Source organism: Delphinus delphis, chromosome 1 (genome assembly GCF_949987515.2).
Source record: "Delphinus delphis chromosome 1, mDelDel1.2, whole genome shotgun sequence".
NCBI classification, from domain to species: Eukaryota; Metazoa; Chordata; class Mammalia; order Artiodactyla; family Delphinidae; genus Delphinus; species Delphinus delphis.
Genome location: NC_082683.1, coordinates 9027337 through 9054349, shown reverse-complemented (window position 1 = coordinate 9054349; position 27013 = coordinate 9027337). Strand labels below are relative to the sequence as shown.

The following is a 27013-nucleotide window of genomic DNA, read 5'->3' as shown; positions in this document are numbered from 1 at the left end:
GCCACCTCCTGCTGTTAACCCCTCCTGAAGTTTCCACTGCTGAGCCGCTCGGTAGGCTGCGGATGGCCAGCAGGAGGCCAGTGAGAAGTGCTCGCGAAGGGAAGACACCCTCTTCCTCGAATAAACATCTGCTGTACTGTCACACTCTGGCTTTTTAAGCCACATCGTGGACCTGTGAGTGGACCTGGCTCAGGATTCACTCCTTTCCATCTTCTGAACAACGGCACCATTGCCCAGAGTCAAGTGCAGCAGCTTATCTAGGGGTGCCCTGCTTTTAGGGGTGATGCCAAGATCCTCTGGGCTGGGGTTGCTTCACCAGGAAGATCCAGGTAAAACGTAAGGAAAGTTTAGTAATTCCATGGAGAAGAAAAGGACCAGGGTAAAAACGTGGCACTCGGAGACCACGGGTAATTTGGAAAATGGAGAGGAAGCCGAAATGCTGAAACCTAGGGCAGATGTGAATCTAACCCTACCGTCAGAGTTACTGTTCAGGAACTATTAGCGGGGTTTGAATGCTTTGTGCTTCTAGGGCTCTAGATTCACAGCACAGCGGCGAGACCAGAGCACCAGCTCACACCCAGAAGCAGAACCTCCCTCAAAATGAACTGCTCAAGATGTCAACTTCAGAGTCCCAGTGAAGGCGGGCCTCCCTGAAACAGGCATAGTTTCCTCAGGGCCCAATTCCTCAATTTAGTAATTGACTGAATTCTGCAACTGGCATTCCACCCAGTGTTTGCCTCGGTCAAGGTCCCTCCCATGATGGTTTAAGGCAACAGCTGGGTTCCCTAGGAAAGGAGCAAAGAGGTGGTGGGGAACCTGCTCCGAGCGCCCCCGCCAGTGGGTGAGGCCTGACTTCCCTTCTGGTCCTGGTGCTAGCGGGGAGGAGGGGCTGGGGCCTGTGCCAGCACTGGATGGGGGCGCGCAAGGGGCAGGAAACGGGAAGACACTGGCTGACGTCACACAAGTCCAGACCCTGATGGCTTGACACCACCCCCAGGAGCTCTGACGGCAAAGTGTTCGATGATTGCAGGCTTTCCAAGCCAGCGGGCGACTGGGAATCTTCCTGGCCAGCCATGGCGGCGGAGCCCGAGCTGCGGCTCCCGGAGAGGACGGGCTGGCACGTGGCGGCGAGGCCGAGCCGGGCCGTCATAGGGTCTGGTAGTGCTGCCGCAGCCGTGCCTGCAGAAACTCACGTGTCAGGTTGTGCCGTGTGATGACCCCAACGATCTAGGACGAAGCAAAAACAGACCCAAGTCACCTGCAGAGTGAACCCCACTGGGACGAAAACATGAGGGACAGGAGTGGACAGAGCTTGCCCGGCCCGTCTCAATAAACGGCAGGGCCAGAATCAGGTCCTGGAAGGACGGGGACAGGCCTGACAACGTGATCAAGACACTCATTTCAAAGGCCACCTAGGGCTTCCCTGGTGGCGCAGTGGTTGAGAGTCCGCCTGCCAATGCAGGGGACACGGGTTCGAGCCCTGGTCTGGGAAGATCCCACGTGCCGCAGAGCAGCTAAGCCCGTGAGCCATGGCCGCTGAGCCTGCGCGTCTGGAGCTTGTGCTCCGCAACAAGAGAGGCCGCGACAGTGAGAGGCCCCGCGCACCACGATGAAGAGTGGCCCCGGCTCGCCGCCACTACAGAAAGCCCTCTCACAGAAACGAAGACCCAACACACCCAAAAATAAATAAATAAATAAATTTATTTTAAAAAAAAGGCCACCTAATTTCTAGATGGGAACGAGATAGACACAACTCGCGATCGCAAGCTGGAGGCCAGTGGGATGAATTCAGCTCCCAACGGTTTTAGTTGGGCCGGCTAGAATCTGAATGTGAATGTCTTTTTAAACAGGGCCCACGCTCTCTAGCTTCTCAGCCACCACACGCAGCCTGCTTGGCGTGCCTGTGCAAGACGCAGAGCCCAGGGAAGGCTTCTGAGCGGCGGTGACCCCTGCTCCAGCTCAGAAATACCATCTTTCAGAGCCACCTGGGATTTATAGTAACACATATCTGGACTTTGTCCTAGTTCCTGGCACAAAGCTCTCAAAACTCTTGGCACTTCCTAAGTGATGAGTAATAAGGGTGCCTTATTATTCCTAACAAGCCCCTTTCAACCACCCCAGCGTTTATGTTAATGAAGTAACTTTTAGAAAGCCCTTTAAGGATGGAGGCTGGTTTCCCAGGGAACCAAGTGGGTGACTAGAAGATTGGAGCTTTCATTCCCACCACCCCCTCGCTGTGGGAGGGGAGGGCTGGAGGTTGAATCGAGCACCAATGGCCAATGATGTAATCAATCATGCCTATGTCATGAAGCCTCTATTAAAATCCCTGAGCTACAGGGTCTGGAGAACGTCCAGGCTGGTGAACACGTAAGGTGCTAGGTGGTACCAGAGAGGATGCAGAGCTGGGCACCCCTTCCCATTCCCACATCCCTTGCCCGGTGTATCTCCTCCATCCGGCCGTTCCGGGGTTACTAAATTATTGTTTACTATAAAAGGATATAAGTAACTGTTTTCCGGAGTTCTGTGAGCAGGGGGTCATGGGAACCTCCTATTTACAGCCAGTCAGTCAGGAGCACAGGTGACAACCTGGACTTTCCGTTGATAACTGAAGTGGGGGGAAGGCGGATGTGATGAACAGTCTTGTGGGGCTGAGCCCTCAATCTGAGGGACCCGACGCCGCCCCCAGCAGACAGCGCCAGGGCCGAGGTGAGTTTAGGACGCCCAGCTTGTACCCAGAGAACCAGAGAACTGCTTTGTGTGGGGAACACCCGGCCTCCTCCGCCAAGCCAGTGACAGACGCACAGCAGAGCATGAGAGTCCAGAGAACCAGAGTCTTCCCTAAACGGGTATTTTCCGCAGCCATCGCAGTGACTCACAGCTGTCACTGAGGTGGGTGTCCCACACCATAAACTGCGTTAGAACTGTCAGCGCGGCTGTGTTTCAAGGAACACGATTTGACTCCCTGCCACTAAATCCGTGTAAGGACACGCCGTGCCGTCGGAGGGCCTGCTGTGACCCTCACTTTGGAGAGGCGTCACTTCCTGGAGGGCAACGAGGCGACACCCACCGAAAGCCTCAAACAGGTGACCGTTAATGGTGAAATTTAACTAGATATTGCACAACAGAGGACAACTGAATGAGAGACCGGACTGCCATGCGACGGAATGCTCCCGAGCTGTCAAAGTATCCCAAGTGAACACTTTCTGCTGTGGAAAGTCATTTCCTATAGATTAACTGAAAAATTAAGGTATTAAACAGGATAAATAGTGTTAACATCTTCACTAAACCTTGACATATAAAACCTCTATGTCTAGACACAGAGGAAAAAAACAAGATATACTTTGAAAAGTTAACATGGCTGCCTCTACAGAGATCAGGGTTTGGCATTTCTTTTTCCTGCCTACCTATATTTTCATATTTTCCTACAAACACCAATGTTTGTGGAATAAGAAAAACAATGGAGTTCTAAGAAAGAGAAAACAATGGGAAAATCTGTAGCAATAATTACTAGGTGTTTTACTTTTCAAAACTCTCCAAGTATTTTGTCTGAAACTCCCTCATTTACTGCTACAAATTCCCATAACAGGGGGGGAACTGACCCCCTCCTCAAGGAGGCGCCATCAGGTCAAGGGTGAAGAGGAAGGTTTCAGGACAGACAAGGCCCTAAGCGCTTCTGGGCCTCAGAGGGAAGACCAGTGAGACGCTGGCGACATCTGCCGGCCACACAGGAGACGGCGTAGAAGAAACACCCCGGAGGCAAAGGGGAAGGTTCCCGAAGCTACCGCAGTCTCCCCCTCCACCCCTGGGCCCCTCACCCCCGGTGGGGAGCCACAGAGCAGGTTGGGTCTGAGAAGCCTCCCTGCGGGATTCTGCTGCTCCTTCCTGGGTGAGAGGCCCCGCCTCCCCGGCAGCACTGCCCTTAGAGGGTCCCTTCCAGAAGATGCGGCCACAGGCACACGCGCACTTACGTGCCCTTACGCTCACCTCTCCCACCGCATTCACCACGGGCAAGTGCCGCAGGCCCATCGTTCTGAACAGGTTGAAAACTTGGGAGACGTGGGTGTTGGGGGAAACAGTGAAGGGCGCGGGGTTCATGTATGGGGTGACGTCCTGCAGAGGAGACAACACAGGGGACCTGTAGCCTGTCCTGCCCGGCCAGGATCAGATGCCAACCGTGCAGACGAGCAGCGGTCCACGCAAGACAGGCCCTCGGCCTCCGTGCCTGGCCCCGTCCCCAAGGGAAGCCCGTCTCACCACGATCATGCGCGGGTTCAGCAGGGTCAGGTCCAGGTCGTGGATGTCAGGGTACCGCGGGTAATCCTCGGCCATCTCAGCGTAGGAGAGGCGCGGCTGGCTGGCGCTCTGCAACCCCAACAGAGACAGTCCTCGCACCGAACGCGGCAACTGGCAGGGTCACCTTTAGAGACCCCCTCCCTCTGCGTCTGAGAGCGGGGCGGGGTGGGGCGGGGCAGGGGCGGGGCCAGAACAGGTGCTGCACAGCCAGCTCCCTGCCAATTCCCAGCTGTGTCTCCCTGGGCCAGTCCCCTAATCTCTCTGAACTTCCCTTTCATCTGTAAAGCAGACCTGAGCTATTCCAGAGTTTCAACGAGGAAAGTGCTAACTAATAGTAGCTGTGTGGGGTGACTTGTGTCACCCCAAAAGATACGTCCGAGTCCTAACGCCTGGTACCTGTGAATGTGGCCTCATTGGAAACAAGGCCTTTGTGGATGGAATCAAGTTAAGATGAGGTCATATTGGAGTAGGGTGGGCTCTAAACCCAATGACTGCTGTCCTTATGAGAGAGGAGAGGACACACGGGGAGAGAGTGGGTGACGAGGAGGCAGACGTGAGTGGGGAGCCTCCAGTCGAGGCAGGCCGAGGACCGCTGGCGCCCACCACAAACGAGGAAGGCGCCTCCGGAGGAAGCACGGCCCTGCCGACACCTGCGTCTTGTCCTGTGGCCTGAGAACTCTGAAAGGATACCCTGCTGTTGTTTGAAGTCACCCAGTTTGCGGCGACTGGAAATGGCAGCCACAAGAGACTGACACGGGAGCTTCGCGACTCCTCCTGCATTCTGAGTCTTCTGGACTTTCCCTCAGCTCTCACTGCTGCTGACCGTCAGCGGGCAGCTGGGCCGCCACTACCAGCTCTCGAGCGGGGCACAGGAAGCACAGGTGCTAGTCAATGCCCTGCCCCGCTCTCCTCCCCTTAACTCCCCTCTGCACACAGCCCTCCCCGTCCACCGCTGACTCGGGCCAGCTCTGGCGGCTCCTGTGTGCAGGCCCTGTGTAGTCTGGCTCACTTAATGCCTCCAAATTCCCTGTCCCCTGTGCTCCGCACGTGACCTTTCCCCCATTCCAGCAGGGCTGGGCCTCCCCACAGGCCACACCCCCAAGCCTGAGCCTCTCCACCCATGGCCTTTTCTGTTCTGCCCATGCGAGCTTCTCTTCTGCAGGCCAGTGAGACCACGAGTGACCTCAGCTGGCTGCCCACAGGCAAGACCCAAAGCAGGAGAGTCAGTCTGGAAACTAGTCCTCTGGGTGACTTTTTCAGGCTCCATCTGAAGGGGTCAAGTGTGTCCCAGGTCGCTATAGGGACCACTTTGAACACAGCCCACCCACGCCTGCTATCTCGACAAAAACCAAAGAGAAAAAAGAAAACTACAGGGGAATCGATGAGAAGAAGGGTATGTCTCTGGATGACACACGTAACAAAGTTCATTCACGGTAGACATTAAAGGCAGAAACTATATTAAGAGCCCACCGGCCAGAAGGACACTCAGCCCCGGGTGAGGAGACTACGGGAAGAGGCGCCGGAGGGCAACTCACAGCTTTGCTCGGGCTCAGCGCAGGGACCCTGCCTGCAGCGGGGGCCACGCGGCCACACACACCGCTGGACGGCAGGTGCACGGACTGTGCTCCTGCCACCCTCGTGCCTTCCAGAATCCTGGTGGGGACAGGAAAGGAGACTCACCGACTGGCTTTCAGAGTAACAAACTCCTCGGACGAGCAGGGTGACGAGCTGCGAGCGCAGGATCAGGCCGTGGAAGGTCAGTGGGCGGAAGCGCTCCTCCATGGTCCAGTCTTCGCTTGGGGACTGGTCAGGGTATAGGTTGGGGTAGGGAGTGTATCTGTTATACAGAAACCAGACGCTGCCTAGGACACCCTCAGCAGGATCACTTCCCGTCCACGTCCCCGACCCCCTCCCCCAAACCCCCCCCCCACCGGACAGCCCCGGCGGGCGGGCGAGGGGCTGACGGCCCCGCAGGCGGCCACGCTCCCTCACCTCCGCTCGAGCATCTGCTGCAGGAGGTCCTCCTTCTCGCCCGGGTCCTCGGAGGTCACGTGCTCGTCGCACACGTTCCGCAGCTCGCTGGATGGGTAGGACTTCATGGACTGGCTCCGTCTGCGCTGCTCACCGGCGCGGGTGAGGATGCTGCACTTCTGTGGGTGGGAGGGGCGGCGACGACGGCCAGCTAGCGCGGGCGCGCCAGCACCCACTCAGGTGAGGATGTGGGTGACAATGCGGGTCAAAAGCACAGGCCTATGCCGGAACTGCAAGAAACCTTCACAGCGGCTCAGGGGCTTGTGATTCAAAGAAGCCTGTTGGAGCCCAAGGTTTTTGCCAGCCCAACACCCCTACTCCTTTGATCTGGGGACAGCATCTCAATGCTCCTACGTCACGTCTTGGCGGTCCTATCAACTGACGTGCCCCCCAGCCTCCGAAGCCAAGGGTGGGCACGTGACCCAAGTGAGGCAGTGGGACTCTCCCTCAGCACAGGTGCCTCCTGGTACCTGCAGAGGGGCCACCAGCCACCTGCTCGCCCAGAGTGCACTGCTCCTGGTGCTTCAGCTTTCCTGTCCATCCTGCAGTTCCCAATGGACTTTTTTCTTTCATAAGTAGGTCAGAGTCCATTGTTGGCAACTCAGAACCCTCCCCGATACAACCTGCACCGAATACTCAAGACTGATGTTTAAAACAACAATCTATCCACGTGCTTGCTGCAGTGGGAATGAACACACGTCCTGACGGCCTAACACAGTCCTTACTCACTGCGTAGTCTATACTATACTAACTGTCCAGTCCACACTCACTGTCGCGTGCAATGAAAAGAGTGCTGACTTTCACAAGAGCCAACCAGGGCCACCCCATCTACGGGGTGTGACAAGCACGGCATCACTGTGGGCAGCAGGGAACCACTTGTCCATCGCCCACCTCCCCTCCGGGGCCGTTTCCTTTACCTTGTATTTGATGTTGTTACTGATGAGCTGGTTGCCCTTCATGAACTCCTTCTCATTGCCCCGGTTCTCCGTGACCACTGGGAAGGCGTGGTGGACAGTGGTGCGCAGGATGCTGACCAGAGACTGGATGCGGGTGTGCGGGTAGACGTAGGTCAGGTTGGGCTCCATGATGTCGCTGGCTCGCAGTCTGGGGGAAGGAGGGAAGCGGTCCGCACTCGTGACAGAGTCCACGGCACCGGGAGCAAGCCATGACGGAGCTGTGCTGCCTCTTCTGCACTGCCTGGACCACCTGGGCCCCTTTTCTGAACCATCTCTAGCAGTTCCTGGAACACACCCGTTCCTTGGTGTGTTCCGTCCCCTTCGCACATGCTGTTCCCTGTGCCTGGAATGCCCTTCCTTGCTCTGTCAGACGTGTGGGCCAAGACCCTCAGCTCAATATGAATGTCCCCCCTCCACAAACCTCATCCAGTTGCTCAGGGGTTTGGCCATCGCTCCTCAGCACCCCATGGCACATGCCAGTATCACCACTGAACTGCTAATTATACTGGAATTACAATGTTTGGGCGTCCCTTTAGACCAGGGATGGCAACTGTCACCCACAGGTCCAATCTGGTCATGCTCGCTCGTTTACATGTTGTCTGTGGCTGCTTCTACACTAAAGCGGCAGGACAGAGAGCACATGGCCTGCAAATATTTACTATCTGGCCCTTTCCAGAAGTTGGCTGACCCCTACGTTAGACTTTAAGCACCTTGCACGATCCCAGACACGGAGGCCTGAACTATCTGTCGGCTGATGGATAAGCTGGTGATTATGCCCAGAGGAATCACTGCTGATAGGACGACACCTCGCTGGGCACACACGAGGCAGCTAGTTCTCACTCACAGGGCTTGGAGCCTAAATTTAAACACTCAATCATAACACTTCCTATTTAACCAGAATGCCACAGCGGCCGAACCATCCACAAAGCGGCCCTGCCCGCCCCAGTGCCCAGCTGCACGGGGCCGCTCCACCATCCCGAACACACTTGGGTACAGACGTGCTTGCTGTTGGAAGGACCTTGCTGTTGTTACTTACCTTCTTCCAACCCAAGAATCTGAATTACCGTTTCCTACCTAATACAAACATTCCTGGGCCCTAAAGTCTGTAAATTCTGGAACTAGGACATGAAGAGAAATCCTGGCCTTACTTGTCCATTTCCACCTCCGTCTCCCATTCTAGAAGCGGCACGCCTCGCAGGCCCACGTGGATGTCATAAATGCCCTTATTGAAAAAGTCCCCTGTCCATTTGGCCACCTGAAACACAAAGCAAAGACTTGAAAAGAGGCCGCTGTGGGGGAACGTGGCCCCGAACCTGAAGGAGGCCTGGACGGGGGGCGTGCTCACCATCAGGGTGACCATGACGGGGAGGCCGTACGTGATCTCGCTGGTGGACTCGATCAGGATGACCGTGAGACTGATGCTCATACGGACGACCCCGCCCAAGAAAGCCGCAGCACCGATCAGGGCAAAGGTTCCCGAATAGATATGGCCCAATCCAATGTAGCTGGGGAAGAAAGAAACCAAGAACACGCCTTAGAATCACACTGGGGGTGCGGGAGGGAGTTATGATTTGCACACTTGTGCATACGTACTCAAGTGCACGCTCAGGCGCATGCACACACACACACACACACACACACACACACACACACGCGGTACCTTTTGAGAACGTTGGCAACTAAACGTCCAAAAGCAGCTCCACATAGCAGGGAAGGCACAAAAAGGCCGCTTGGAACAGAAATGCCGTAAGTCCAACATGCAAGCACGAAATAGAGGACGAAGAACAACGCCAAAGTGATGGGGCTAAAAGCACCTGCAGAGCCAGAACAGACCGACCTGAGTCCCGCTAAGATGCCTGCCAAGGCCCACCAGACTGCGTTGGCTCCCACCAGGTCCTTCTGCGCCCTGACCGGTTCACCTCCAGCACCGGAGGCAGACACCCCAATCTTGTCTGGGTTGGCATTACCCACGAAAAGCCCTGTTCTCGCTTAGAATGAAGGGCAAGCCTGGCTCTGTCTCACAGAGGAGTAACCATTTGTTTCCTGCCCCAAACCCCGCCCTCCCGGATACTCACTATCCTGGTGGAAAAGCTGAAGGATGCCAGACTCCTGGGAGTTGAAAAACAGTGTGGCCATGTCATTGTAGGTCTCATTGGGACAAAAAAAGGTCTTGATGCTGGAATTCACTTCATCTGATGTGACCTAAGAAAAAGGAATCAGAAAGTCAAATAAGGGCCCCTGAGGAGGGCATCTGAGACTTCAAGTGGGATGTCTCCAGCGAGGTCGAAAGAGTCTGGTTTGCAAGCTTTACCCGTAAATTAAACAGGCAGCAGAAAAAAGATCGATCCCCAAGAGCAGCCAACCGTGATACGGTATATTCCTTGCGTTTTGAGAAAGAAAGAATCAGGAGGAGGGCCCTGTTCATGCACATTCACAATAAAAACGTAACTACACTTAGGGTTCACCATGGTCTGGCTCTGCCTCCTCTCCCAGGGCTAATTTTGTCAGTGGTACTGCGGGAAGCCTGGCCCCAGAGCACCATGGATGGTGGAGGACGAGGCAGGGGACCGACAAGTGGCCGGGAGTGGACAGGCGTCTGCGGAGGAGAGTCCAGGGCACGGCCTGACCTAACGCCCCAACTTTGTCCCAAATGGAAAAAGCCTCCACCCGAGTTTGCTGCAGAAGAAAACCCATGTACATGAGGCCCGATGCAGACACCGCGCTCCTGGCTGCACAAAACCCAAGCTGGGAGGAGAGATTACTTCTCCACATCCCAGCCCTCTCATTCTCTTCACCGTTTTGTGTGAGCAGATGAGCTCCGGGCACTGCTGGACTCGTTATAGGGCGAGGGTATCTGTTTTCTGGTTGGCGATGTACAAGGAGCACAGGGGGCAGACCTCACACCTCTCACTGGGCAAACAATTAGAGAGTGCTTCCGGCAAAGTTAACTAAGCAGACTTTTCCTGGATTCCATTCTATCGATATTAATGACACTGTAAAGATGCCCTTATGTGGACCCTGTAACAATACCAGGTGATGGGTTTGTATAACCCTACCAGGTGGACCTGGCTGGGCAACACGGCCGGATGAAGGCTGCTGTAGGAGACAGGAGAGCGCCCCCTATCGGCAGAACCTGGCAGGGAGGAGCTGGCAAAGGAGACGCGTGTGCGGAACAGTGAAGGGGGGACAAGCTGAGGCGACAGCTTAGTCACCAGCACATGCAGTGTTTCCCAAACTATGCCTGGAGGAACCTAGTCCTGAAGGTGCTCTGGAAAGAGTCCTGTGGCCAAACGCATACAGAAGGATCACAGCACTTGCTGGAAATCGGTGGATCTGTGAAAAGCAGAGAACAGGCTCCATGATCAGGTGGATTTGACTCTCACACTGCCACCCTCTAGTGACCTTGGGAAAGGTCTTTAATTTTGTGAAGCTTCCGTTTCCTCATCTATGAAATGGGAATAATACCCACCTCGTGCTATATATGACTAGCTGGGTGATCTCGGGCAAGGCCTCAGTTTGCCTCAGTTTTTTCATCTGTAAAATGGGGACAATACTAGCCAACGTGGCAATGGTAAGGACTAAATGAGGTCATGTATGTACAGTGCTTAGTAGAACACCTGGCACACTACGAACATTCCAAACATTCCTAACACTTACTGGAACTTTAAAGGCCCTGAGAAATCCTGTATTAAAGAAACCTACTCAGCTCTGGTTAACCCATCTGACCACAGAATCCTTTTCCATTTGTTTGCTCTTGAATCACGTGTATCAATGTTCCTTAGAACACACTTTGGAAAATATTGGTCTGGTAAGAGGTGGCCTTGGGGAATAGCCAGTAACAGGGATCAACAAACATTTCCTGTGAAGAGCCAGACAGTTAATATTTTAGGCTGTGCAGGTCACATACAGTCTCTGTCACACGTCCTTCTTTTTTTTTTTTTCCCCAACGCTTTAAAAATGTAAAAACCATGGACCGCAGTTTGCTGACCTCTGACCTCTGACCTAGTACATTCCAGCCGTTCACTGACTGTTCCTGGGGACAAGGAAGAGGCAGCCACTCAAGACAAAAGCCCAAAGGGGCTCAGAGGGACTCGAGTGGCTCCCCGGAGGCAACAAGACATGTACTTAGAGAACCTCCAGCCTCCACCCTAGAGACCGGCTCTCAGACCCACCGGACTGGACTGAAAAACACAGGGTACAGTAAGCTCCAATGCCTACCTCACTCAACCGGCTCTTTCGGGGAAAGGTGCTAGAAAACGTCACATACTCCTAGGAAAGGAAAAGGAGAAAAATGCAAAGAGGAGGCATGCCAGTAAATGGCCTAAAGCCAGAACAACTGGAAGACGCAGGACGAGCCAGGACCACCGTGTGCCCTGAGGCAGGCACTCCTTTCTCCCGTCTGAGGGGTGCCTCTTACATCCCGAGGGTGAGGCTGGCGTGCACCTTTCAGGGGTGGGGGGGTCAAAGAGTAAACTGAGGCTCGGAGGAGAAGCAGACAGTCAGCATCCTGAACGTCTGTTTCCAATTAGTTTTGTTCAACAAAGAGAGAGAGGGAGGGAAGGAAGGACGGGGGCGGGGGGTGGGGGGGGAGAGGGAGGGAAGGAAGGAGGGAGGGGGACAGGTGGGGAGAGAGAGGGAGAGGAGTTCCCTCTATGAGAGCCAGGACTGTTCACAAAAGTGAGAAAGAGAAAGTGTGGTGCACATCCTCTCTTAGGTAACAAGACTACTACAGCGCCCGCCCCACCCCGGGCAATCTGAATCAGGTGTGGAACAATGAACCCAACACGTCTATTAGCTCTAAACTGAGGCAAGCCATACATTTCCGGATTCTTCTGTTTCGCGTGTGTAGGACAAAGGTAGCAGGTGCACCAGGGTTACCTGGAGTGCGAAGGAGTCATTACCAACTTGACTTGCGGAAGACATCTGTCGGCATTCTCCTAACACCATGGAGGCCACAAACACCACCACGGTGGTCACCAGAGACACCAAGAGGCTCTCCAAGACTCTAGGAGGCAAAGCGCAGCCGTTACTGTGGATAAAAAGTCACCTGGTCCTGGGACCTCAAAAACTGCCTACCTCCAGCCCTCCTTTCCCCCAAGAGCACGCACAGCAGCCCCTGCTGTTAGCACGTGAGCAGAATTTATCAGTGACTCGCTGCATTCCAGCAATTTCCACGTAAAAAGTGGGCAGCCAGTAACGTGGGCTGCTGCGGCCACATCATCTCTCTCCGAGGAATGAACGGCCTTCCGTTTTAAGTCCTGGGGCGAGAGTCTAGTGAGAGTGCACCCCTCGCAGGGCCAATACTGACTTTGCCATGCGTCCTGGCGGCCAAGTCCAGAGAGGCTGGGAGTGAGCCAGTGGCTCTGATATAAATTAAGCTCAGCCTCAGTCTTTTGGCCCATCTGACAAACAGGTTTCCATTTTCAGTCTTAGACATGACATGAAAGCTGGTGTGGGAAGTGGGGTCCATTCCCCGGGAGAGATGGCCTGGCCTACACAGGGCCTGGGGGCCACGGCAGGAGGGGAGGTGACTGCGTGGGTACCTGACGAGCTTAGGTTTCGGGTGCACGTTTCGCATACGGTACTTCGCAAGCCTCTTGTTCAGACAGTTGAATGTGGCTCCCAGGAGGCCCCCAACGACCCCCATCACGACGAAGAAACCCAAGTCCATAGCTGTCCAGAGATGACATTTTTTATCAGAGTCAGAGCACTGAGAGAAGGGGCAAGGGAGAGAGAGAGAAAAACCAGAGTGCCCATGAGAACAGGAAGGGACAGGAGCAGAAAAAGACAGAGACGAGAAGCGATCCTGCCTTCTCCCTACGAGAGCCAAAGCAGTGCTGGAATCCCGCCCGCACAGGGCATGCGGGAGACGACAGGGGCAGGGACGCACCTACCCTTCTGACAGCTTCTCTCTGGCACTTAAGAGCAATTTTGGGTGGGAGGGAGGGAGACACAACAGGGAAGACATATGGGAACATATGTTTATGTATGACTGATTCACTTTGTTATAAAGCAGAAACTAACACACCATTGTAAAGCAATTATACCCCAATAAAGATGTTAAAAAAAAAAAAAAAAAAAAAAAGAGCAATTTTCACGGGTCAAGAAAGAAATTTGGGGGGCAAGGACAAAACGTACCTTAAACTCGCCAAAGTTCAGCAATCCAGGGAGCTGGAAGGAACCCCAACTTCCAAACTGAATCCCAGAACGGAAGAAGTTGAGGGTGAAGGTGGCAGACATGGAGCAAAAGAGCTAGGGGATAGGTGAAAAAACAAGAACACTCGATAGCGACAGGTCCTGCCTCCTCCCAGACGTGTCCCCACCAACCTCCTGCTCCGCACAGAGACCGGCCAACTCCAGGTCTGGACACAGGGCCCTGGTGACCACGGCAGTAGATACACCACAAGTGTGAGAAGTTGGAAATCAGGCTATTAGGAGTTTTCATTCAGCCTTTTGTGAAGGACTATTCATTTACAGCCTACTATGCACCAGACCCTGTGCCAAAAAAGGAACAGTAAACACCAGAGGAAGAACGTGCTCCCCTGAGGCAGGAGACGGGGGTTCACATCAGGACCACAGCCGGTCTCACCTATCGGGTCGGATGGTTCGTCAGGAGAGAAGAGCAGCAGCTTGACTAAGGATGGGAAGGGTGCTAATATGGGAAGTACAGAAAAGTCCACAGTTTGGAGGTTATGGGTGTCTAGAGCAAAGGAGTTTCCAGTAACGTCAACTCTCTTGGTCTCATCAGAAGCACAGGTTAACTAAAACTATCGATTAAATCGAGCCTTTTATCACCGTGAAACGTCCCTCATTCACTTTGGTAATTCCCCTTGTCTCAAAGTCTCCTTTAACGTTAAGAAACTACTACACCAGCCTTATTTTGGTTAGTGTTTGCATGGTATACCTTTTCTGCTCCAGACATTTGTAACTGTATTTAAAGTATGACTCTGGTAAACAGTAAAAGAGGAAAAAAAAAACTACTGGTAAATGTAACGGGTAAGAGGTGTCCAGTTTAAATCTGGGGGGTGTGGTTAAGCTCAGGGGAAGGTCTTCCTCACCACTTTCCACGTGAGCCCTTGGTTCCAGAAGGATGAGCCCTCCTCCAGACTGAACAAGGTACCCCCAATGGGGGCCCCGAAAGCTGCAGCGACTCCAGCGGCCGCCCCTGCTGATACGAAATCCCGCTTGTCTCTGAGGACAGAAAAGAGAGACGGTTTATCTGAGAAACAGCCCTCAGGCTGCGAAAGGCAAGTTTTCACTTCCTTATGCACTGACATTTTAACATCTCGAGACCCACGAACAGTCAGGGCTCATGAAGGGCAGGTCTCTGGGGAGGCAACTCGGCAGCCAAAGCAGTTCACCTATGAGCCAAACGCTCTCCCCAGAGGAGCTCCGCCAGGTGGGGGGACTCCCTGACGTCCGTTGACTCTCAACATGGATTCTCAGGAGGCAGGCTGGAGGGTTCTGGTGGCACCGCTGAGCCACTGGCTCATCAGACCTTCCTTCCAGAAAGCTCAGCACCAGAGAAAACGTACAAGTGTGGCTGTGAGCAGAGGGGCAGGTGACAGTGACCGGCAGGAACGCCGAGGCGAGAAGGCGGACCGCAACCCGGCCCCTGGGCCCCTGACTGCAAGGGCCTTGCCAGGTGTGCAGGTCAGTAACACACGCAAATCCCACGGGCTGAAGAGTGCCCAGAAGCAGCCTTCCAAACCCGAGACGTGGCTGACCAAGCAAATAAACTCCATCCTTGATAATATGCCTGTGGACTTCCCTGGTCGTATGTTCGATCTTGGACCACATTCTTCGTTGTCTGAGATGCTTCTAGAGGCCCTACGTTACGACAAAATGGAAGCCATGATGCCTGCTTGGCCCTTGTGCTCCTAATCTTCAGAAGAATAATTCAAAGCCCACCTCCTTCTGGATGGTCGGGTTCTGCACGCAGCCCGCCCAGCAGGGGAGAGTGTGAGCCGGACTAGAGCAAGTGTAGGGTCTCAGTGGCAGTAAATGAACGGCTTGTTTTTTCCAAAAAACACCCCAATTTCCAACCTTTCCATACCTGTCACTTCGAAAATAGGGGAAGTTAAACTGGATCTTCCGTAAAGAGAGGCTCTGAAACTAGAACAAGAGAAAACAAAGTCAGAGAGGGGCCCGAAGCTGCAGGCATCCACAGCGCCGGGGAGTCCCTGTAGCCTGAGCGTGCCTGGGCAGGGACTGCGAGAAGGAGTCCGGGGCAGCAGATGGGAAGAGAGGCGGCTTTGGGGAGGAACTGCTTTTCCTGCCCCCCAAATTCTAGGCCCCTCAGAAACTGCATTTTGTCCATAGCGAGTCCAATAGGAAAAGGGGAAATTGCTGAGCGAAGGGTTAGGCGGAACTGAAAGCTGCTGCAGACGTCATGGGGCAGAGTCACCGAGGAAGGGCCAAGGGGGCCAACTCATAACCTGCTCGACAAAATCTCAGGCCGCCGCACAGCAACTCCCTCCCCTTAGAACATGAGATGTAAACGTCCGTAAGCGACAGTTCATAGGGAACTGAGACTTCTCCACGTGGACCAGCCCGTGAGCACGGGAGCCTGGGGTCCTGAGCGAGCTCCTTGGCCTCCCTAAGCCTCAGCTCCTCATCTCAGAAAGAAGATGATAAGGGCAACTCCACCCTTGAGGTGGCTTTAAAGGAGCCAGTATATGAGAGTCTGGCCCGGACAGCACCTAACGCTAATGAACAGCAGCTGCTACTCCCGCATTGCTTCCAAAGGAATCAGCATAGACCTGCGCCTGAGACCATCTCAGCCAAGGCTTCCAGCCTCTCCCGAGACGCTCCACAAAGCCACCCTGCGTGGACGTGCTCGGCAAAGGCTGTGGGAGCACCGGGTGACTTTCATTTGAACAGACTTTCTCTCTGTCCCATTCCTGCTCCTAGGACTCAGCAGGGCCTCGTCAAAGCCTCGAGGTACCAGCTACCTGCTCTCCTGGGAGTCAGACCATATCGTTTTCTCGTCAACCCAAAGTGACAGCAGATTCCGAAGCCGTGTTGGGATGCTCCCGATGGATTTTTTCCAAATTCAACCACAGACACGCCCCTGTGCAGGAGGCCCACTCGCAGGGGTAACCCGCCCCCGCAGACCATCAACCCTTACCTGCGGGAGGCCAGCCCCTACCACTGCTCCACTGTGGATCATGGGGCCTTCCTTCCCCACGAAGAGCCCTGGAACAGGTGGAAAAGGGGGAGGCCATCAGTGAGCACAGAACGGTCTGGGTCAGGAGACCTTTGTTACATAGACCTTTCTCTTGACAACTATAAAACAAAGATGATCCTATGACTTTGTAAGAGAAAGGGTGAGTCAAATTCCCATCAAACAGGAGAAAATAATCTTGAAATTCTACATCGGGGGTCAGCAAACCATAGCCTGTGGGCCAAGACGGCCTTGCTGCCTGTTTTTATACAGCCTGAGAGAGCTCAGAATGGTCTTTACATTCTCACATGGATACATTTTAAGCGGTCATGTAAGTCTAAGCACCTACCTAACAGCTTCTTTTCTTGCCTCTTGGCCCACGAAGTATAAAATATTTATTATCTGGCACAAAAACTTGCTGACTTTGCTAAAAGCCAACTCCACAAACCAATTAGACATTCATTCTACTTCAAGACTCAGTGGTGTGCTGGTCAGATATCTCTGAATGGTAACTAATTCAGAGCATCTGTATTTAAAAAATAACCCATCAACAAACAGTGCAGAAACCTGTTTGAGGCCGGGGCCTTCAAATCCGAACCTACTCAGTGTACACACATGATGCTTCTTGTCATCTTCGTCCCCTGAACGCTTCAAGGATAAAGGTCAGAAAAGACCCTCCTTACCTCCAGCCACACTGAACAGCACTCCAAAGACTTTGCAGAGCAGGGTCCGGAGACGCACGATTCCGGGCACCTTCACACCATTCAGATAGCATTTGATCTCGGGTATCCCAGAACCCGCTGCCACTGGCTGATGGGGAGAGCAGGTACACCCAGAAACTCAGACTCCACTGGGTCTACGGTTCACCCTGGACAGCCTCACCAAAGAGGGCGAACTGACCCTCTTCACCAGAGCAGCACCCACGCCCCTGCCCCCCATGCGCCTGTGAAACCAGAGGCTGCCCCTGCCCCCCGGGCTTCTGACTCAGTAGGTCTGATGCATTTCTAGCAAGTTCCTGGCGATTCAGCATCACCTGGGGGGCCTTTCAACAATCGATGCCCTCCTTCACTACCGGAGAGTCTTACCTCATTCGTCTAAGCTGGGTATCAGTCACTTTTAAAGTTAAAGTCTTTTGAAGTTTAAAGCATTTAAGTTTGAAGTATTTTAAAGTTATTTAAAGTCATTTTTACCGTTCCCCAGGTTATTTCTAACGTGCTACCAAGGTCGAAAACCAACCTTCTCGTCTAGATTGTTCCTCTTTAATCTCACCAGAGGCTGAAACCACTTTCAGAAAACATCTCTAAGTGAACGAGAGACCACTTTTTCTACGGGAATCTATATTCGAAGTCTAAATCAGTTTCTTGACATTTCGAAAATGGAGATGGAGAAAATGAGAGCAAAACCTCATGAGCAAAAAGGCGACACCCCACCACCTCACCTCAATTAGGACAAGAAGGCTCGCGAAGAAGACAAAAGTCAAGTTGAAACCCAAGAGTTCAAGGAGGGACAGGGCGAGGCAGCCTTTCTGGCTGCACTCCTCCACCGCTACAGACATGGGGTTAAGGAAACCGTGCCCGCTAGCTGGGGCGGTCCTACCGTCACTTGAAGTGAGGCAGCTTCTCCTCTTCTGAAGCACGGTGGCTGCTTACTGCACACCCTCCTGTTCTCCGTATATAAACTTAAAAAAAACACAACTGCCTGAGATGTCTCCTACGTTAGGAACCATTTTTAAACTATGAAATACTTCAAACATTATGAGAGGTAAGGTACAGGCACCTGTACTCCCACAGCCCACGCCTTGACAAATCTCAGTGTTACGCCACATTTGCTCCAGGTATTTTTTTTAAATGAAAACATCAGACACCATTAAAAACAACGACGACAACAACAAAACCCTTTCTGTTTCCCTCCCTCTCTCCTGGAAGAAACCACTAAGCTGAAACTCTTGCGCATCCTCCCCTGCAAGTTTCCATGTGCGTCCACATTGTTCTAGGTGCTTCTAAAATTAAAACAATGGCATTGCACTTGATGCACATTCTACAGCTGCCTTTTTCCTCTCCCTCAACGCTTTCTGAGAATTAGTCATGTTGATGGAAAAGCTCTGGTTCATTTACTTTGACTTCTACATAAAACTATATCATGTGAACATCAATTTTCCCACTCTCCCATTTGGTGGGATTTCAATCCTTTGCCATCACAGAGCTGCAATGAACATCTCTGTGCATGTCTGAGGGCCACATTTAGAACAGAAACTCAGGAGTTAGGAAGGTGCACCTTCCTATGTATTTGATTTTCATTTCCCTGCTGGTGGTGAGGTGAGCACTTTTCCACAGGTTTACTTATCGGCTAATTTTCCTCTTCTGAGAATTGCCTGTTCACATCCTTTGCTTGATCTTCTATTGGGCTGTTTGGGCTTTTTTCTTACTGAGCTGCAGTTCTCCCTCTATTCTGGATACTAATTATTTGTCTCTTAAATGCACAGGAACAACCTCTCCTAGGCTGTAAACTTGTTTTTTAGTTACGGTGTTTTATTGTTGTTTGGGGTTTTTTTGTGTGTGTATAAATAGAATATTTACTTTGATGTGGTCAAGTTTATTGATCTTTTCCCCTTCACTCTGTGCCTCCTGGAGTCCTCAGAAATTATTCTGTACTCTCAACATTACATTGTCTCTTCAAGTTTTGTTTCGCCTATTGACATCTTCAGTCCATCTGGAATTAATTTATAGTACAAAGAATCTAATTTTGTATTTTTCCAGGTGGATAACTGATGTCCCAGCATCTTTTATTAACTAATCCATCCTTCCTAATTTATAACACTAACTCTGTCAGTCACCACATCTCTATATGCGTGTGGGCCAGTTTCTGCTTCTCTATTATTTCCCACTGGTCTAATTGGGTATTCCCGCACCAATATGATACTGTTTCAATGACTGTATCTTAAATTATATGTCTTGACATTTAGCATGGCTATTCCCCTGTCTGTTGTTCAAAACTGTCTCAGCTACTTTGGGCTCTTTACTATTCCACACAAATTTAGGAAGAGACTTTTCGAGTTCCAGCAACAATCTACTGGAATTTCCATTGGAACTACAACGAATTCATAGATCGATCAGGGAAAATAGGCATCTGTGCTTCAGGTCTTACTAACCATGAACATGAGCACCTTTCTATTAAAGTCTTCCTCTCATGTCCTTCGATGATAATGAAAAACCTCAAACCCAAGTGGCTAATACGGAGCTCTTCAAAGATCACGTCTGCTGTTAAACTCACTTCTAGACAGGAAAGCAGAGTCAGCAACTGCTGACGTCCGGAAACACCAAGACCCGTGAAAAGGATACACGCCTGCACCACTCCGAACTTGAGCTGGGTGAAGAGCCGTACAAAGAAGTCCACAAAGAGACCCACCTGTGAAGAGCACGTGGGCGGTCACCCAGGTCTCCCCGCTGTCACAGGCACTCCCCTTGAGGCACCGCCCCTTCCCCCCACTGCCTGTTCTCGTTGGTCACCTGCACCAATGTTACCAACAGGCCACGCGTGAACAGGCTTTCCTTAGTCACTGTGGCTACAGGAGGGTGCCACCTCAGCCTGGCGCCACGGCCCCTCCAAGCACAAAAGAAAGGGGTGCAGCTAAGTTGTCAGAAGGAGGGTTAAAGTACAGAGGGAAAAGGATGGTAAAAAAGATCGGAGACCAAGGAAGACCACTGGTGCTTGGAGAGGAACAGTACAGACGTGTGTGAGGGCCTGCTCCGCTCTTTCCAAACGCAGTTTCAAAAAGCCTTTGCGTGCTTTAAAGGGCATCAGAGTTGCGTGGCAAGAGAAGTATGAAAAAGTGTCAGGATTATGATTTTAAAAAAAGGAGTTGGGGGGGGTAAGGCAGTCTCTGTTATAAAAACGAACTTATTCGCCGGCTGGAGCTTGCCCTCTGACCCCCTCCGCCCCTTGGCCCATCGTCTCCCCACGCCCCGCCTGCTCACCAGCCCTGTGCAGACTCCAATGGCAAACACCATCATCCACTTCACCGCCTCATACCTGCGACCTTTCTGTTCACAAAGGAAAGAAATGATTCCGTTTATTGCAGGCTTATGATGACAGCAGGGAGGGAATACATCTCAGCCAACCAGTTTTAGACTAAATTCCATATGGACAGCAAGCACGGTGATGATGTCTGGGGTGGCAGGTGCTTTACAATGCAAGAATGAAGAACGCTAAGGGCCGGGCCAGGAGCACTGACAGCGGGCACTCTGGTTGGCAGGTTGAGCGACTAAGTAATAAATGCAGATATCTCATGAAAAGGGTTAAGAGGCCAAGGGGTAAAGAAATTTACTTGACTATTTAGAACAGAAAAAGAAGCTGTCCTAAGACCTACTTGGTCCCAAGAGATCAATAAAGGACTCACCTTATTATCCATGGTCTCCAAAACCTCCAGGTAAGGGTCATTGATACAGCGATCATAATCCAAACTCTGAAAGAGGGACGTGTGAGTTTAAAAAAAAAAAAGTCCCAAGCCAATAGGAAGAATTACCAAAACCTGGAAAGGGATAAAACTCCCAGTTCCTGCCACTCAAAGCACAGGTGGGCACAGCAGCACCCAGGAGGAGCTTGTTAGAAACACACACCCTCAGCCCCTTCAGACCTGCAGTATCGCAATCTGTGCTTTATACGGGCATTTCAACAGCACTGCTTTAGGTGTATACTTCACGCTTTAGGAAGTTTTTTGCTTAATTTTTAATTAAATTAAATTAATCAATTAATTAATTTTTGGCTGTGTTGAGTCTTTGTTGCTGCGCACGGGCTTTCTTTAGTTACGTCGAGTGGGGGCTACTCTTCGTTGCGATGCGCAGGCTTCTCATTGCGGTGGCTTCCCTTGTTGCGGAGCACGGGCTCTAGGCGCATGGGCGTCAGTGGTTGTGGCTCACGGGCTCTAGAGCTCAGGCTCAGTAGTCGTGGCACACGGGCTTAGCTGCTCCGTGGCATGTGGGATCTTCCCGGACCAGGGCTCAAACCCGTGTCTCCTGCATTGGCAAGCAGATTCTTAACCACTGAGCCACCAGGAAGTCCCAAGAAGTTTTAAACTACATATTTTTAAGTGTCCTGTTTCTGCCAAACATTAAAAGACCTTCAGCTGTCACTAGTGTTACCCAACTTACTCTATTAGATGAACAAATATTCCAATTAACCAAAACCAAATTAATTTAGAAAGTCTAATTTTAAGTACCTTCTGCAGTTCGTGTCTGTGAAAAAGAGGTTAGTCACGAAACAAACGTGGAGACTGTTTTCCTTAAACTTCGCAGAACACAGCTGTTCTGCAAACGCTTTGCAGGTGGGCCAGAGTCATTTCAAGAAACAATTCAAAGTAAATAATTTTATTTCTACATCTTGCATGAGAAGCAGCAGTTTGGCACCAAAGGAAAACAGTCTTCTGTGTGCTCTCTCCCCATAACCTGTTGCTACCTACATGTCAGCTAGTGAACAAACTGGACACTGGCCCGGCGGCCACACTCCCAGACAGGAGTTGAGTCAGCCAAACAAACACAGGTGTGACACGTGACAGTTTTTTCCATTTATATGACTACCCAAAGTCCAAAGTCCTTTTGTTAAAGGGTCCTGGAGTAACAAGAGCCGACTGATTAAATCAGTTATCATCCACCCAGATACAGAAGACTATATAGCTATAAAATAATTCTGACAGGTCTACAAAGACAGATGGGGAAAATGTGCAAAAATTAAGTGAAAAAGGCAAGATGCAAAATAAATAAAGGCAGACGCAGAATAAAATGTATAACATAATCCTATTTTGATTAAATAAAATTAAGATTTGTATGTCAGCATACAATGCAAAACATTTGGGAAAACTGTTAACAGTGGTTATCTCTGGTGTTTTAGGAGGCATTCACATCTGGATATGATTTAAAATTCTCCCAGCAAACATGGTGTGCTTTTTATATTAGAAACAAAATTGTTTTCCTGATTACAAAACAACAAAAACTCGATCTGTAAACTATACTTCTGCTGGGAAACTAGACCCATCCGTGAATGACTAAATATATATATGTATTTAATGATTATACATATATACACATACAGATCCTACACATATACGTACATATAGTAGACACTTGAACAACGTAGGGGTTAGGGGAAGCGACTTCCCACACAGTCGAAAATCCGAATTTTGCTATTTCTGCCTCAAAAATGAAGAAACTGATAAATGACTCACCCAAGGGCAAGAAGCTGAAACAGTTTGGATACTAGCTCTTTCGATTCCACATATTGTGATCTCTAATGGAACACAAAGTTTTCCCCACACTTAGTTAATTTAAATATCTGTAAAATGAAAATACAGGCACTGTATTTATTGGAAAAAACCTGCATATAAGTGGACCTGAGCAGTTTAAACCTGTGTTGTTCAGGGTCAGCTGTCTGTATACACACACATACGTTTGTGCATATATACACACACGTATATATTTTTTAATCAATTAAGTGACATCACATTCTAGGAACCAACAGAAAAAAACTGACATTTTGAAAATATGACTATCCTTCATACCAAATATGTATAAAAATCACTGGCAATTAACTATTTGCTTGATGGTTCTAATAACACTGTGACTCCATAAACATTGAAAACGCTTGCAGATGTCCAGAATAGGCAAAGGTATAAAGATAGGAAGTAGATTAGTGGTTGCCTACGGTCAGGGGCAAGAAGAATGGGCAGTGACTGCTAACAGGTGCATGGTTTCTTTCCGGGTGATGAAAATGTTCTGAAATTGCTTCGATGATTGCACAACTCTGTGAATATACTAAAAAAACATTGCACTGTACATTTTAAATGGGTAAATTGTATAGCATGTGAATTATGGCTCAAAAAAGCTGTTAAAAGGGACATTTAGAAACAACTGCAACACCAGAACACCAATCTTTTTTTCTTTTTTTTAAATAAATTAGCTGAAAGTTTGACACTTGGTAAACGGGTACCAATGAACTATATGATCTGTTATTAAAATCTGATATTGTCTGGGCTTCCCTGGTGGCGCAATGGTTGAGAGTCCGCCTGCTGATGCAGGGGACGCGGGTTCGTGCCCCGGTCTGGGAGGATCCCACATGCCTGTGCTCCGCAACAGGAGAGGCCACAACAGTGAGAGGCCCGTGTACCGCAAAAAAAAAAAAAAAAATTTATAAAATAAAAAAAAACTACAAACCTCAATTAAAAAAAAAAAAGCAACAGGGACTAACATCTTGTAAGACCCCCAACTTATCAAAGAGTCAAGTATGTGCAATGAACTCTTTCTAAGGCAAGAAAGAACACATTTTAGAAAGAGCTTCAAAAGAAGGGTTTTCTAGTTGATCCCTCATAAATAAAATCTGGGCAGGCTTTTCTGATCACGTGCCTAGCTAAGTTTGCTCTTACACATAGCAAATGCTCTCAAGAAGCTCATATGCAGAGATGGTTAACTGACAAATATTAATGACTCACACAAAAGAACATTAGCCCATAAAATTCACATAAATATGCATATCAGCTGAAAGTAAATGCATTACAAATATGAGTGCAATATAGTGAAAGGAGTGAAGGAGCCGGGGATACAGTACGTGAATGGAGCACAGATGCCGTAGTGAGCTCCCAGGAGTAGAATGAAAGCTGAGACAGTGCCAGTCATAGCAACAGTCAGGATGATATCACCAGGCTCAGGCTCAATGAGGGAATGCAAGATGACAGCACAATATGGACTGTCTTATACTTATTCCTGCAAGTCTCTCAACTATGTACAAGCAAACAAATATTTAAGAAATATGAGACAATACATCAGTGGATACAGTGCTTTTTGATTGATTAAATGCACTCAGAGCAGCACATTACACTATACCACTGTGGTACAGTTGGCAAGTTCTAGACTCCTGAAGTTATTTTAAGTCAACTGCAAGGGGAAAAAAAAAGATGAAGGTGGAATCTACTTCATCTTAAACCTACTTGACTTAAAAGACATATCACACAAATGCAATGTGAGGACTTCATCTGGAACCTGATTCAAACAAACTATTAAAAAGTACATATGACGTTTATCAGACAACTGGAAAATCTGAACACTGGTTATTTGATATCAAGGAATTATCGTGAATTTCTTAGGTATGAAGATGGTATTGGGTTATGCTAAAAAAAGTCTTCATATACTAGAGATACGCACTGAATTACGGGTGCAATGATGTGATGTATAGCATTTCTTTCAGAACAATATGGGAAGGGGGAAGTGGATGGGAGCCTACATGAAACAAGGTTAGGCATGAGCTGAATGACTGCTGAAGCTGTGTGATGAGTACAGGGGGTTTCAATGTACTATTCTGCCTATTTTTGTCTATGTTTGAAATTCTTTATAATAAAAGTTTTTTAAAAAATTCCATGCGAAGCTGTAAATCATAATAGTTACACTAAATTCTACAGCCAGAGTAAGATAAAATATTAGAAAGAAAATTAGTCTGGGTATGTTATTGCTCTAGGATGTTGATTTTTTTAAGTCTACCTGACATTTTCTTTAAAGCATTAAACATAGACATGACTAAGCCCACTTCTTGGAATTGATCCTAAGAAAGCAATTAAGGATAAACAAGAAAGGATGGTCACAACGATGCAGTTCATAATATAGAGAAGGCAGATTCAAGAAACGGTGGCACAATGAAATGCTATTCCCCTATTTAGAAAGATATTACAGAAAAGTATCTATTGCTACAAAAATTCTTATCAACTGGGAGGGGAAAACATGTTAAAATAGTGTATTTAGTAGAGTCTCACTTTGTTACTTAAGAAAAAAACATGGAAAAGGACGTTTAGTAAAGTGAATAATCATCTTTTAACGAGCAGTGTTATGGGTTTTTCCCTAGCTTCTTTTTATAAATCGTTTACGAATCCTCTATCACAACCATGGCTTGTTTTTGCCATTTCAAAAATCATAGAAATGTCATCATAAACTGATTAAATGATAAAGGCACTCCCTCAGCACTGGCCTTAACACACACACACACACACACACACACACACACTTTCAGAGTCCCATGCTTGAAATCTGGAACTATAACCAAGCACTGACAATTCTGAGAGAAGCTGTTTGGGCAGGAAACAATCATCTGAAAACCCAGTTCTCTTAGAGGAGAACTGGCCCACACCTGTTACTAGCAAACACTGTCAGTGGCTTTGACTCTGGGTCTCTACAAGTTGTAAAAAAGCAAACAGTCTAATGGCAAACACATGCTCTATCCAGGTTAAGGTGCCACAGATCTATGAGAGCCTGGAGACACACCCAGACCCTGCTTTGGGGCTGAGGTGAGAAAAGCGCTTCTTAAACAGGCCCCTTCCCACAAAGAAGTTACATCTTACCCACTCACTCCCCGGGAGAGAAGGTCAAAGAGCATCTCTGGCTGGAATCCTAATGCTTCGCTCTGAAGTGAGGTCACTCACTACTTACGTTACCCAAGACAGCATCTAAGAAACTTACCTCATAGTCTTTCCTTGGAAGGATCTCATCCTCCTCCTCCTGTGTTTCTCCAAGGATGGTCTAGAAAAACAGATCCAGAGAAGGAAGACCTTTTTAATGGTTTTAAAAGTGGAAAGAGGCAGAAGTATTTACTGAAACCAGCTACTAGTTTCTAAATCATCTGGAGCCATTATCATCAAATGGGAAAAAGACCTAAAAAAAAAAAAAAAAAACCTTTTGGGATGGGGGTAGTGTGGTGGGGATCCACAGTCGTCAGGTGACCGCTTCATTCCTACTTATACATTCTCCAAATAACCTCTCATCGTCAGGACACTTCAAAGATGTCACTTGCCAGTTTAAGGGGGAAAGAGTTCAGGTTCCGTCTGATAACATGCCGAGTCTGAAATCAGGAGGGACTTGTCAACTCTGGGGACACAACTCAAGTTTTCCCAGGGTGCTTTGCAGAGGGACGCTGGACCCAGAAAGGGTGAGGGATAGAGTGAGAAAGGGCTGGAGGAACTAAGCCAGCTGCATGATATGCACAAAGTCCAGCGAGGGGGCTCACTCCGAAAACGCTCGTTTCATTCAAAACTCCATTCAGATGGAAATAAAAAAATATAAGGATGGGATTAACTGAAGCTGGCCTGGGTTCTCCCTCAGATTCCAGGGAGGGGTTCTGAGAAATGACCCAAGACTTGGGCACGTGAAGCCGGGCAGATGCTTCGAGAGCCCAGGCTGCGGTCCCCAGGCCCCACCCGCTGCTACCTGCGGGCCCAGCTCGGCCCGGCCCCACCCCCGGCAACGCCTCTCGCCGTCCCTTAGCAACCGCCCCCTCCCCAGCCCGGCTCCACCCGCTTCTTACCAGCTCCTCTGGGGTGCGGGTCTCACGCTCACCGCAGCAGCAGCACCACCTGCAGCAGCAGCACAGGGACCCCCTGCACCCCGCCATCTTCCTCCTTTACTGCCACTCTGGACCCCTCCGCCAACCCCCTCCCACCCAGGATCCGCGCCTCACGTGACTGGCCTCGGGAGTGTCACGTGGCCCTCTCGAGCTTGGGACGGAGACTGGGAGTGGCTGCAGACGGGTGAGGCGAGGGCTC

The 27013-nt window shown here is 50.1% G+C and overlaps 1 protein-coding gene across 3 annotated transcripts; it reads right to left on the bottom strand.

The window, feature by feature from the left end:
- Positions 1 to 13: 13 nt before the first annotated feature.
- On the bottom strand, positions 14 to 26885 carry CLCN6 (chloride voltage-gated channel 6). Of its 3 annotated transcripts, XM_060014489.1 has the most exons (23): positions 26776 to 26885; positions 25935 to 25994; positions 20843 to 20908; positions 20421 to 20486; positions 19785 to 19851; positions 17885 to 17991; positions 17130 to 17256; positions 16411 to 16478; positions 15337 to 15395; positions 14339 to 14471; positions 13419 to 13532; positions 12824 to 12990; positions 12159 to 12285; positions 9356 to 9482; positions 8941 to 9094; positions 8626 to 8785; positions 8429 to 8535; positions 7242 to 7428; positions 6286 to 6443; positions 5974 to 6130; positions 4255 to 4362; positions 3985 to 4110; positions 14 to 1227 (listed from the first exon to the last, which is right to left on the bottom strand). In XM_060014489.1, the coding sequence occupies exons 1-23, from the start codon at positions 26860 to 26862 to the stop codon at positions 1147 to 1149; spliced, it is 2613 nt and encodes an 870-aa protein (XP_059870472.1). In that variant the 5' UTR covers positions 26863 to 26885; the 3' UTR covers positions 14 to 1146. The 3 variants fall into 3 exon arrangements, 2 of the variants coding, with proteins under 2 accessions (XP_059870472.1, XP_059870481.1); XM_060014498.2 differs by lacking the exon at positions 3985 to 4110; XR_009519860.2 differs by lacking the exons at positions 14 to 1227; positions 3985 to 4110 and having other exon boundaries at positions 5974 to 6096.
- Positions 26886 to 27013: the final 128 nt, after the last annotated feature.

Bases quoted from the DNA above. Each gene is read 5' to 3' on its own strand.
- CLCN6 (XM_060014489.1), bottom strand. From the start codon at position 26,862: ATGGCGGGGTGCAGGGGGTCCCTGTGCTGCTGCTGCAGGTGGTGCTGC. The intron at 16,479-17,129 runs GTAAGGAGGGTC...CACCTGTTCCAG, and splicing joins GCTGTTCAGTGTGGCTGGAG to GGCTCTTCGTGGGGAAGGAA. The intron at 4,363-5,973 runs GTGAGTCTCCTT...TTGGGGTTGCAG, and splicing joins GTTACTCTGAAAGCCAGTCG to AGCGCCAGCCAGCCGCGCCT.